Raw genomic sequence first — 13,369 nt, forward strand, 5'->3', positions numbered from 1 at the left:
GCTTGCACTGGCCCTCCTTCACAGGGATGCATTTCACCCACACACTCTTTCATCTCAGTGACTTTATTACAGAGATGAGCCCCAGACGTGAAGTTCTGATCCAGGCACAAGCTGTTGCAATTTCAGCAGTAGCTGAATATATTTGAAATAACAGATCTTTTTTTTCTTTTTTTTTTTAATGTCCTGGTCCTGGACCAGCAATGAGAGAGAGAAAAGTTCATCCACTGCTCTTTGATCCTGCAAAGACTAAAGCCCAGTTGTAGCCTGGGATTTTCCATGTGCGATAAAGTTACACATGTGTTTTAAGACTTTGAAGGACTGCGACCTTTCCCCCCATCCCTTTTTATTGTTTTGCTGTTTTTCCAATTTAACGCTATATTTATTCTTTTCTATTTTCAAAGTAGTGAAGGATGATATGTGATTTACCTTATTACAGTTTTTAGATACTGGGCAAAGAGCATTACTAGACATATTCTCCTTGTCAGGCATCCCTAAAAGAAAACAGGGAATACATCAATACAGCATATTGTTCATTCTCTAAATACTAAAGCAACCATTCATGAAAATAATAAAAAAATTAGGAGGATGTTAGCAGTTTGAATACATGTGCATTTACTTATGAGGTTTAGTAGTTAGTGTAAGTTTGATCCACATTATTCAGAAAAATGTACTTCCTACCTACGGATGAAGGCTGTAAAGATGAAATGCCCATTAAGAATAACAAATGTGTAAATCCTACATGTATCGGCAGGTTAAGCAGACCTCCCCCAATTTTAAGATTTCAAGACTGTACATGGGCATTTGGCTGGGAGCACATAAAACTCAGAAATTTTTGTGCCCAGGGATTACACTGCGTTTTAATATTTATAAACAAAAATAGCACTGCCCATAACAACCTATTGTTCTATAAAACATAATATATAATATAACATTGGCATGTGTTTCTTTAGAAGAATATTCTGTGTTAAGATGTCATATGAATCCCATGGGATGCAGCAATGAGCACTGCAGATACAACAAATATACCAAATGCATAAACGTACTGGCCAACTTTAGCAGATTTGAGCAACTAAAGTTAGACATCCTACATCCATATTCAGGCCCCTAAATAAACGTCCTTGATTTTCAGAAGCGCTGAGCATCTACAACTTCCAAAGACTTCATTTCAATTTAGATACCTAAGTGGGGATTTAAGTACCTAGATAGGCACACAAGTTTGGATGTGTTGCCCTCAGCACTTAACACAAAAACTGAATGTAGTCCTCAAATTGACTGGTGTGTAGTAGGTAATTGTTCCTTGCTATCCCCCACTTCTCACTGCTATCAGCTGAAAAAGGGGTAGGTAAAAAGAAAGAAAGTTGAGGCACACCATCCCCCCTCCTCCTCTTTTTTTTTTTTTTTACGATGGACACGGACACGCTTCCTGTCCACACTAAAAAAAAATCATGCATCCAGGAGCGGTGCCAGAGTTTCTGGCACCCTAGGCAGAATTCGAGGGGCGGCATTTTGTGCACTCCCCACGGGGCGCGCGGGAGCTTCCGGTTCCGCTCCCATCACGCCGCCGAAGAAGGATCCTCTGCCAAAATGCTGCAGACGACAGCGGAAGTCATTGAGCTGCTCAATTGCCTGCCGCTGTTTTCCACGGCATGTTGGCAAAAGGTCCTTCTTCGGCGGCACAACGGGAGCGGAACCAGAAGCTCCCGTGCGCACCGTGGGGAGAGCACAAAATGCCCCCCCCCCCCGAATCATGGTGCCCTAGGCGACTGCCTAGAGTCGCCTAATGGAAGCACCGGCCCTGCATGCATCACAATGCTTAAAGAGAACAAAACTCCAATATCTAAGGAGGAAGGACTTTTTAAAAACTGATTTCCAAATATATATATATATATATATATTTACTTACTGTCATTGTTAGAGCCACTTTCCATAACACCATAAGGAGGAGCCAGAAGTCCTGACATGTACTGTCGATATTTCTGAAAAACAGTGACAAATTCACTAAGACACAGATATACATTCCATTCCTTGGATAAATGGAAGTTTGAATTCATGAGGTCTGCTCTCTTGTGCTTCATATGCACCTGAGCTGTATATTAATGGCCAGTAAGAAATGTCCTATCATATCATAAAGCTATAATAAATGCTTTATCATTTAAACAATTGCTTGCTCTTTTGATCTATGTTCATTGCACTGGCTTTATCAAAAGTTATAATGCATTTCCACTCACCTCCCTTCCTGACCTACCCAGAGTGTATGATTTTGGGTTCCAGCATAAGCTGATATAGTACACAGAAGTGTACATGAAGACAGAAGTGTACATGAAAAGTGTACAACTTTTTGTAAGGCTTGCTTGAAATTAAACCAAATTGAACAACAGGATGAATTCGAATTAGCTTAAACCGATTTTATAAAACAGATATTATAAAGTCGATTGTGCGCGTCCACACTAGGCACATTAATTCGGCGGTGTGCGTCCATGGTCCGAGGCTAGCATCGATTTCTGGAGCGGTGCACTGTGGGTAGCTACTGTAAAATAATGAGGCCAATAATGTCGATTTGCGTCCACACTAACCCTAATCCGATATAGTAATATCGATTTTAGCATTACTCCTCTCGTTTTGTAGGAGTACAGAAATCGATTTAAAGAGCCCTTTAAATCGATATAAAGAGCAGTGTAGTGTGGACAGGTGCAACGTTAAATCGATTTAACGCTGTTTAAATCGATTTAAACGCGTAGTGTAGACCAGGCCTCAGAGGGAGGAGGGAAGGCCACTAATTAAGAACATAACATAAGAATGGCTATACTGGGTCAGACCAAAGGTCCATCTAATCCAGGGGTCGGCAACCTTTCAGAAGCGGTGTACTGAGTCTTCATTTATTCACTCTAATTTAAGGTTTCGCGTGCCAGTAATACATTTTAATGTTTTTAGAAGGTTTCTTTCTATAAGTCTATAATATATATCTAAACTATTGTTGTATGTAAAGTAAATAAGGTTTTTTAAATGTTTAAGAAGCTTCATTTAAAATTAAATTAAAATGCAGAGGCCCCCGGACTGGTGGCCAAGACCCGGGCAGTGTGAGTGCCACTCAAAATCAACTTGTGTGCTGCCTTCGGCATACGTGCCATAGGTTGCCTAACCCTGATCTAACCAGTATCCTGTCTTCCAACCATGGCTGGTGCCAGATCATTCAGAGGGAGCGAACAGAACAAGGCACTATATTGAGTGATCCACTCATCATCCAGTCTCGGCTTGTAGCAGTCAGATGTTTAGAAACATCCAGAGCACGGGGTTGTGTCCCTGACCATCGTGGCTGATAGCTAACAACGGATCTATTCTCCATGAACCTATCTAATTCTTTTTTGAACTCAGCTATACTTTTGACTGTCACAACATCCCATCACAATGAGTTCCACATGTTGACTGTGCATTGTGTGAAGAATTAATATGGGGTTCATCAGTAAGAATTTTTTACTGCATATCATCATCATCTTGCCTACAGTGTCTAGGCTAGTTTAAAATAGATCCCAACAAATTGTAAATTGAGGGTGACAAGTCTGAATTATTTATTCCATCACATTAAATAAACAGAGGTTTCCAAAACCACAAAAGCATAGTACACATGTTAAGACACTGTTTCAATAGTTAAACTGCATTAACAGTCTGAACTTTGGATTGATGAAAATAGTGTCCATTACATCACTGTAAGCGTTATAATCATAATGGGTGCACAGTAATTGATATTGTTCTTCAGTGAGTGTTGGTACAGTGTAGACATGATCAAGAGCACTCAAAGCTTATGTAACCTGCTGTCTGGGATTTAAGTAACTCCCCACTAACCTGGGAAATAATATTATGGGAAACATTATCCTATTTAATACAAAACCATATAGGGAATACCTACAGGCAGTTTTGTTTTCAATCATATAGTGCTGTCATGCTTACGGGTAAAAAATAAACGTTTGGAATTGGCAGGCAATCAGCTTATACCCAAGGGAATACTAACTCTAATTAACAGGGTAGGATGTATCTTGTAGCCTGGCTATATATGCACTGAGCTGAAGTTGAACAAAATAACTAGTTTAAATGCATGTAGGTTTCAACTAAGTATACATTAATGATTGAACCACAAAACTTCTTTCATAATACAGTTTTAATTAAAAAGGTTTATTCTTTGCCCTGTGGGACCGGCTTGATGTATTTGCTTTAACTATATTGTCTGCTGGATTTTAATGCTTGCCTGAATTACTTTTTCAAAAATTTTTCTGTGTGGAATTGGATATAAGAATGCCATTAGTTCTGGTACTAAAGAATGAATGCCTTGTATTCTAAATGGTAACAAAAGCTGCAAACTGTATATTCATCTTAATAACCCAACCCTATTTTTAGACAAATTTTATATTCTAAAAGCTTAGTAATATTTTATTTAAACCTCATACATAAGCCACTTACAAACTATTAGGAGCAAAATATTTTCAATCATAAGTAAGTATTCCTGGGGCTTTAGCCCTTACAAAATCCTCCTCTCTTCCACATTGTGTTATCTCTTCTGCATACCACGCTCAACTCTTGTCCTGTGAATGAAATTTCCAATGACATCACTAAGAGACCTACAGAGAGCAGCAGAGATTAGAATTTGCCCTTAGTTTTAAGAAAATGTGCATTTCTCACCATCACATCATGTTCCTTGTCAACTGCAGCACTGTAGTTTGTTCTCTGGCTAATTATTTAATATGCTTCCTCACTTACACTGCTTATGAAAGGAAACAGGTAATATACGTCATTTCCAAAAATGATTTGGGACTAACTCAGTGAAAAATACATAGAGAACTCTTAATGAATCACAGCCAAATACACAGAGATACTACTGCTGTCAGCAGGCATTCAACCTTCAGCACCAAAAGTGCAAAGTTTTACACTTCTCTTTGTTGTGGGATGTAACTAGCCTGTATAATTGCTAGGGTCAGCCAAAAAGGGAGAGATATAATCACACTCAAGCAACCAGTGATACCCAATACCACTGGGAGCTGATATGTTAGGGCTGCTGCAATCCCATGTGGCTTTCTGTGTTATAGAAATCTACCATTATTTAAACCACAAACCCAGTTTTAAGTACCTCCAAACTTTGTAGATGGTCTCTAGCAGTATAACAGGTCCAATATTTCAGGCTCATCTCAGATATTATTTTCTTAATTATTTGGGTTCACAATGCTTAAACTTTGGAATATCACTATCTTCCCTGCTTATGTGCAGATATAGTCACACGCAGCCCAGTGTTACACCAGACGAAGCCACAGCAAACAAGGCAAAAAGCCTGAAAGGCAGATAGTCAGATTTACGCTACTAGAAGACCCTCCCATTCCACTGGGGTGGGCCTGCTCAGGGGACCAGTACAGCAATAGGCATTGCTAGCCAGCAAGGCAGTAAAGCCAACATTACTGAGGAGGCACTGATTCACTGCCTCCCCTTAGAAATCTCTGCTTTAAACGACTTTAGGGGCCTCAGCAGAAACTAAAGCTGCCCTGCCTACTACAGCAGAAAGATTGAGAGAAGGCAGGCATCAGTACCATCAGTGCTTTCCTGTTAGAATAACCCTCCCACCTGGGGTGCAGGTTGCCACAAGGAGGTGCAATTCACGCCACTTTGTATTGGCTTTGGATGAATATGGCTCAATGTAACTAAAAAGGAGCCTTCCCTCAGTCAAATTAATGCCAAAGGACATTCACTCGCAGAGAGGTTAGATTATCCCATGCTGAGGAAGCGTGTGTGCTAAGGCTGCATAAAGATTCACAATATCCAACTAAGTAATAGAGTCCCAAGCATGCCATCTTTCAAAGCTCAGATAGTGAGGAAAATACAATATTCAATGCAAGACCTAGCTTGTTACTGCAGTGTCTGTAAATAAAAAGAAAATATGATAAACAAAAGTGTTCTGCTTGGGAACATTTGCAATGATTCCGCAGATTAAAAGAACCAAATATTTACATAAGATTTTTTAGAATGCATTCCGTCTGTGATACGAGCCCTAGGAAAAAGTGTCTTACAAAAGGCAAGAGTAGCTTTCAAATCACCAGCAGCCTGCTTATTACTAGGAGCCTTGAAAATCTGTAAAACCAACATGACAGCAGGTTTTCAAGCTCCACTCAGTGACCTATTCATCGTGTCTTCATTACACTTTCTAAATCTACCAATCCAAACTCCGTGATGCAACGGTTTAAAGATTAGACCTTCCCTGCATCTTCTGAACAAATTCAGGACCCTGCAGATTAACATCAATAATAAAGACACTAGTTTTTAACCAGAGCACTTCTATAATGTCCATGCAGTTGAGAAAATTAAACCTGACACTTTTATCTCCGGAAGCAAAGGAGAGTTTTAAAGTCCAAACATTAGGGGAAAACTAAGGAGGACAACATATTCTTCAGAATGGGGGGCAGGAGAATGATGCTAGTGAATTTTCACATGCTTACAGTTTTTAAAGACACACACAAGCATGCTTTTCAGAGCATTCCCCACACACTGTTAGTTGGATCGTGTTCAGTGGTACTTGGCTGCTGGTCTCAAATTATGTTTCCATTATAACTAGATTTCCTTCCACAGCATTAACATAATTTGGCAAAGACTCTTACATAACAGCTTTTAAAAAGAGGCTTGTTTATTTTTAGTGCCAACATAAACTCTTTACGAGCCCATTCAATGCTATTAGGAAGGACAATGACTGTGAACTATTTGGGGATACCTGGAGGATAAAATGTGCTAAATTACCATCTACTCCCTTCCCTCTTCTGTTGCAAATCTCTGAAGTAAAGAATGGAAAGTACACATGGTAAGCAAAAGTCACCTATTTAGCACAAACACGACAAATAAAATCATATGCTATTTAACCATGTGTCCAAGTATAAGATCCTATGTTTGCTCCCCCCCACCATTGCTTTATAATATGTAAAGGGGAGCAGAGCCACAAAAATCCTGCGAACAGGGGTCATACTGATGGCAAATTCTGCTGCACACAGCTGCCTCTGTCCCTTCCACAAGAACTATGAAAAAGCTCAGCACCAAATCAACAAAGAGGCATACATCACAAGGGAAAGGATGGAACCGGGGAACAGTCACCCTACAGGGTATGTTCCTCTTTCCACTATGAGTAGGGTGACCAGACAGCAAATGTGAAAAATCGGGACGGGGGTGGGGGGTAATAGGAGCCTATATAAGAAAAAGACCCAAAAATCGGGACTGTCTCTATAAAATTGGGACATCTGGTCACCCTAACTATGAGCCACACATTATGCACCAAAACAGGAACCATTACTGCAGCTTGGATTGACAAAAAGGGGGAAAATCCAGAGTTCAGGTATTGGATAGAAGCCAATGCCAATGCTGGCCAGCTCTGGAGAGTGGAGGATGCAGCAGAGAAGCAACTGTTCAAAAATGGCTTTCCTTACTTAGGTTGTTTCCTTGCAAGTGAGTGAGTATGAGAATCGAATAGAGTCCATAGGTTCAGAAACAAAAGATCAAATCCCCAACTAAGTATCTTTCTTAGTCTTTGAAATCTTCTCCAGATTTACAGAACACTCATTACTTTATACTAGTCAGCTATATTCAGGCTCTGCAGAGGTGAGCATCAGGAGCTAGTTACAATTCCTTAACGTGGCAGGTCAATCTATGCCAGTGCTGCCCCGACTGGAGCACCCTAGCAATTGGTCTCAGCGGACTGGAGCTCTGTGCTGGAGTTTGATGGAACAGTTGGTCGCAAGAACTGGCTCCACCAGCTTTATGTCAGTGGGAGTTCCTTTCCATCAAGGGAATCCCCTGTTGCCAATTTTCAAGCAAATCTGGTCCCTAAATGGCACAAAAGGGCCCGATCATATTCAAAGATCTAGCCCGAGTTGTCTATTTTCTTAATATGACAAATATTTGATCAGCACCGATGCCCTCCAAAACTGCTTCTTCTAAGCTTTGTTCATACTGCTCGTACCAGGCAAAACAAACAATTCAGGCTTATATGGCATGTTGCTACCTCCTGTGTTCATATGGAATCTGAATTTTCGCCAAAATTATACTGAATGACGGAAAATAGCCAAACGAGCTGCATTAAGTCCCCCTTCTTACTACAACACCAAGCACAGATCATTCTTTTCAAAAACAAACTTTTACAATATGGCTAATATTCTTTGTGTCACTCTTCATTGGACTAAAGACAGGCCTAAGTCTTGGATAAATGGCCTAACATTTCTGCATGTTCTGTGATAACATTGCATTCACCAGCAGATTATGGTAAAGCTATTAGGCATTTTCTCACTTTCTATACTGTGCATGTTCCTAAAGAAAAACCACATGACACATTCACATTTGTACCATATTATGTTCTGAGACTTGCAGAAAACTCACTGGCATGATTCTGATTTAAGATATTGCCTGCTCAGTATATTAGAGTAATTAGTAAGTGTAAATGCAAGCTCAAATAGAGAAAAAAAAAAACCACACTGCAAGTCAATGTCACTTAATTGAATGTCATAAAAAGGACTTGCCCAAGGGCTATTCATTATTGGAAAGTAAATCCTTGACAGAGGGTGCAGTAATATCATTACTACTGCTGCCATAACTGACTCAGATGTTAACCCAATCTACACTGGAGTGGTGATAAGCACCTGAAAAAACTATTCAGATGAGGGCAAACTTTCAGGAAGTGAAGCAACTCAGGTTCCTCAGCATCAACGGTCCAAAACTTCACCTACTGATTAAGCAATTTAGACTTTATTTAAAAATTGATCTTTAGAGCAAAATTGACTCCAGAACAAAAAACTGTTCACACCACACACTCCATGCTCTCTTAAATGGGGCTTCAAGACAGTGGCAAAGGAAGTAACCCAGGCATGTAAGAAATGAACAGGGATTCTTGTGTGTATTTCACTCTAAAATGTGCTTTTGAAAAATATCTGTCTGAATTTAATTTTTCTCACCTCTCCAAAGAGGGGGATTAATCTGTGTCATTCCATTACTTATAGATGTGTATTGAACAGCATGCATCCTAGCAGAAATCCAATTGGCTGAGGTAAATTGCATCTCCCAGTAGTATCCATGTGACTTACGGTCAAGAGAACCTAATGAAAATAGTCTGAACTTTGTTCACAAATACAAAACAGCTATTGGATGGTAATACAATCAGATAGAATAAGGTAAAATACTTATTTTATCACCACACAGCATATCACAGAACTCAATGTTTAGATACGAGTTATGGAGCGCATACATTGTCCTATGGGATAATTTTTATCTCAGTACAAAAGGAAGTACATAAACTACATACATACATGATTTGTGTTGGACAGTGCTTTAAAATCTATTATATATTCCTAAATACTAGCATATATACCATGCAGCCAATATAATGAAATTCAAGTATTTTCTAAAATAATTTAGAAAAATTAGAAAGGAAAATGGAGACTAAATTAAATGAAAATAATAAGGCAACAAGTAAAGATTAAACATATTTTTCCTGAAATGCAGAAAGAGAATGAATAAAAAGTGACACTAAAATGTTTTATTGGACAGGTACAAAGCAGACATTTTTGTATTCAAACGTTCTCTAAATATATCAGCGCTACTCGCAAAACCTCACGGCCAAAAGTCAGTTGATTTTCGATCCCAGAATTAACCCAATTAATGGCTGCTACTCTAAAAGCAGTACATATTGTACCATGTACACACAAAATTAATCCTGCACATTTTTCCTTGTTTATTTACCGCTTTTCAAAATGTTTTCAGCTTAGTTCTAATCAAATTCGCTTTAGCATTTATTTCACTTCTGTGTCTTGGGGGCATATTTTTTCTGCCACATTCCTGCTTAAATCAATTTACTGTGCTTGAAAACTTTGTGTGCAGTATTTGCTCGATTACAGAATCTCCTTGAGTTTAAGTCAAGAAGAGAAATGTGCCCAGTTCATTGAAATCATGCCAAATAAGAGACGTCGCTAAGAGATATAAATTCTAGATAACAGTGCACTGTAAAAAAATCAGCTCCCAGGGAAATTAATGCATGAGCAATGATTAAACAAATTACTCAGTTCTATTCTACTACCTCTAATTTAAATATAGAAATGACATCATGCAGCTCTCTGGTTCTAAACTCAGCATGTTTAATTCTGTTTCCTAGAGGAATCCACTTAGTAAATGGATGAGGGGGATTGTGCACGCTCAAATGAGGGCAAAAAAAAATATATAAAGGAAAACAAATGACCCATCTGCAACATGTATTCTTTCACTACGCTTCTAAAATTGTGACATAAATCATTTACTTATACTAAGTAAGTCACAACTAAATATCTTTAAAGTGAAGTTCAAGTAGAAAGTACCTAAAAAAAGAACATTATGGGATTCCATATATATTCTCTCTCAATGATCTCCATACTGAATTTGTTCAGTAGACAAATCAGATGATGATTTCTCTAAGTGTCCTTGCTGCAATCTTAACCCAGTATCTGAACATTAAGCTCTGTTCTTTCTGCCTCTTCTGTTATAACTTAAAAAGATTCTGCAAATCACAGCTTAGCTGGAAATGTTCTGAATGATGCATGCTGCAGAACAGTATCTATCTCCCTCTTCAAGCTGTTCTTGAGTGCTAACAATTGCAAAACTATGTTTTTAACAGTGAAGTCAACAGATATGATTTGAAAACACACACAGAGCAGAACTATTGAGTCAAAGTGCTGTTTTAACATAACCGATTTTCTGACAATGGTCATCCTTTCAGTTCCATGCACAGCACTAACTCAGCAGAACATCTTAGTTCTCGCCAAGTCTGATAACATTGCCAGGGTCCAATTCTCACAGGGGCGAGCTATTCTGGAACAATTTCCTCAATTTGTTGGCTATTAAAGGGATCCTTTCGATATTAGGCAGGTGCAGTTCCTTTTCCTACACGTATTGCTTTAATAATGAGAGTCCTGAAGAAGTGCTCTTAAAGATCAGTTTGATGTGGGTGGGTAGCCTGTAAGAAGGTGCAGAGACTATTGTGAGAAACTAACAAATAGGTGGATGAGGCCAGGGGCACCCCCAGAAATTTTTCACATGGTATGTACCACCAATCCCTGTGGAGCTATCTCTGCTGCAGCTGCTGGCCCCAGTGCCTTGCCCACCAAGTCTCTGCCAGCCTCAGCCTCAGCCCCTGTCCCTTTTCAGCCTGGCCTGCCCAGGTGCAGTGTCACTCCCCATCCCAGAGAGGGGACATGGGCTGCTGGAAGGTGGTGAGAGGTTGGGTAGGCCTCCAAGGGAGAGGGAGGGGGGCCTGTTGTGGAAGCTGGCTTCATGGCAGTGGCAAGGAGGAACAGCATTGGCTGCCCCACCGCCACTCAGGTTTGGCCCCACTGGCTCTCCAGCATTACACACAGCGGGGTTAAAACCAAGTGAGTGGTACTGCAATCTAGTGCACAGCGGTTGCAGTGCCACTTGGGTTTGCCAAATTTGCCAAATGTGAGTGACGCTGCTGCCCCTGTGCACCAGGTTGCAATGCCACTCACTTAGCTTTGGCTCTGCCAACACCGGTCATGATGGAGGGCCAGCAGGGCCAAACCTGAATGTGGGACAACCAAAGCTGCTCCTCCTCACCACACCCAATGGTACATACCATACATAACATGCATATGGCTACAGCCCTGCCACTAGATGAGGATGGCATTTGTCAGGGCCTGACAAACATCTATGGGCTGCCTTCTGTCTACATCTAACACACGGAGCCCCTCTCTGAACTGATCCATCTGTCCCTTCCTGGAGCAGATCCTCAGCTGGTGTAATGTGTCACAGGCAATGGGCTTGTGGCAATTTACATCATTTGAGGATCTGCCTCTCTATCTACTCCTCCTCCATATTACTGTTCTTCTGAGACACCTATAAGAAATCAGCCCATTAATTATGGATAAGATGAAGGACAGATGGGGATACAGCTGGCATTATATGAAAATACACAATTTAAAAAATCAAATATGTATTTTCATATAAAAATTATATATATTTGATTAGATCCTGTCTCCTCTACAACCAAATGTCATTTGCAACCTTAGATTTAGATCAGGGACTATGGTTGTGTGTACATGCACAGTGGTTAGCACAATGGAGCCCTATCCCTGCCTGGTGCTCCTAGGTACTATAGTACTATAAATATAGTAAATATGTTATTGTTATATTTCATAACAGTTGTTGGGTAAATCCTACTCTCCATTAATGTTCATATTCTTCTGTATCCATCAAGGTAGCAATGAAGTATAAGATCTGGTCCACTTCAAGATCCCAGTGGCATGGATAAAGTTATGCAAGAAAAATTTATATTGCTCTTTTTTCAACAGCAGTAATGTTGACTAGGGTAGATTAAGACTGAGTAGCCTAAATATGTCCCCCCCGTCCTGGCTCCCCAAATGTATATTGGTACCAGCAGCTGGGGAAATAAAAGACAACAGCTGATTTGCCATCTACGTGAGCATACTGTGTTGAGTTATGCCAGTTTTTGGAAGAATGACCACAGCTTGATCACATGACTATCTAAAATATAACCACTGCAGCACAGTAAAGAGACCTACCTCGTCATCCAACTTTAAAAACCATCATGCCCAAGGTATATTACATAACCTATATCTCATTGTAACACTGACTCCATCTCTCGACCTTGACAAGTCACTTAACACCTCTACCTCTGTTTGCTTCACATGTATAAAAGGGAGCAGGAAAGCACTCATTAACATACCTAACGGGGCATTTTGTTTGTAAAGCATTCTGAAAACATTGCAGGTATTATTACTGTAACGTGCCCAACTGTTTCTGATTTCCTCACATGCGTAGCATGTAAAAAAGGGAATAATACGTATTGGAGAGGTTCGTAACATTCTCTGAACCAAACTCTTGTTCCACCACGACAATGTTCTCTTCCAAATGTGTTAGAATGATATACATTAATAGCCTGTGGTTGAATGTTATGAAAAAGAGGGCTGATTTCAACAAAAGAGAGCAGTAATTAAGTACAAGTTATTTATATCAAGTATCCAGTGAACGTTCTGCTGAAGTGGAAGGTATAAGTTGTGCTCTTATAGAGTGAAATTCTATAGAGTCAGCACAAGGTCTATGCAGCACTTAAATCCTAAACATAGGACTTCTGTCGTAGCTTCCTACTCAGATTTGAACCTTAGCGTTCATAACCTGAGAAGCTAGCATGAACCCCTCTAAGCTTAATTACCAGCTCAGATCTGATAGGCTGCCACCAGCCAAGAATTTCCAGTGTCTTGGCTCACTCGGGTCTCCCCCAAAACCTTCCCTGGGGGACCCCAAGAACCCAAATCCCTTGGATTCTTAAAACAAGGAGAAATAAACCATTTCCCTTCCTGCT

General features: G+C 40.0%; 1 protein-coding gene across 3 annotated transcripts in view; it reads right to left on the reverse strand.

Moving 5' to 3' along the window:
• The window catches only part of RAPGEF4 (Rap guanine nucleotide exchange factor 4), a 221,493-nt gene that overhangs the window by 97,746 nt on the left and 110,378 nt on the right, over positions 1-13,369 (reverse strand). For all 3 annotated transcript variants that reach the window (XM_075070110.1, XM_032784584.1, XM_032784586.1), the window contains 2 exons: positions 1,904-1,976; positions 427-491 (listed from right to left, as the gene is read on the reverse strand). In XM_075070110.1, the coding sequence (XP_074926211.1) occupies positions 427-491; positions 1,904-1,976 (138 nt within the window). The remainder of the gene's footprint in view (positions 1-426; positions 492-1,903; positions 1,977-13,369) is intronic.

Source organism: Chelonoidis abingdonii, chromosome 10, assembly GCF_003597395.2.
Source record: "Chelonoidis abingdonii isolate Lonesome George chromosome 10, CheloAbing_2.0, whole genome shotgun sequence".
Classification (NCBI taxonomy): Eukaryota; Metazoa; Chordata; order Testudines; family Testudinidae; genus Chelonoidis; species Chelonoidis abingdonii.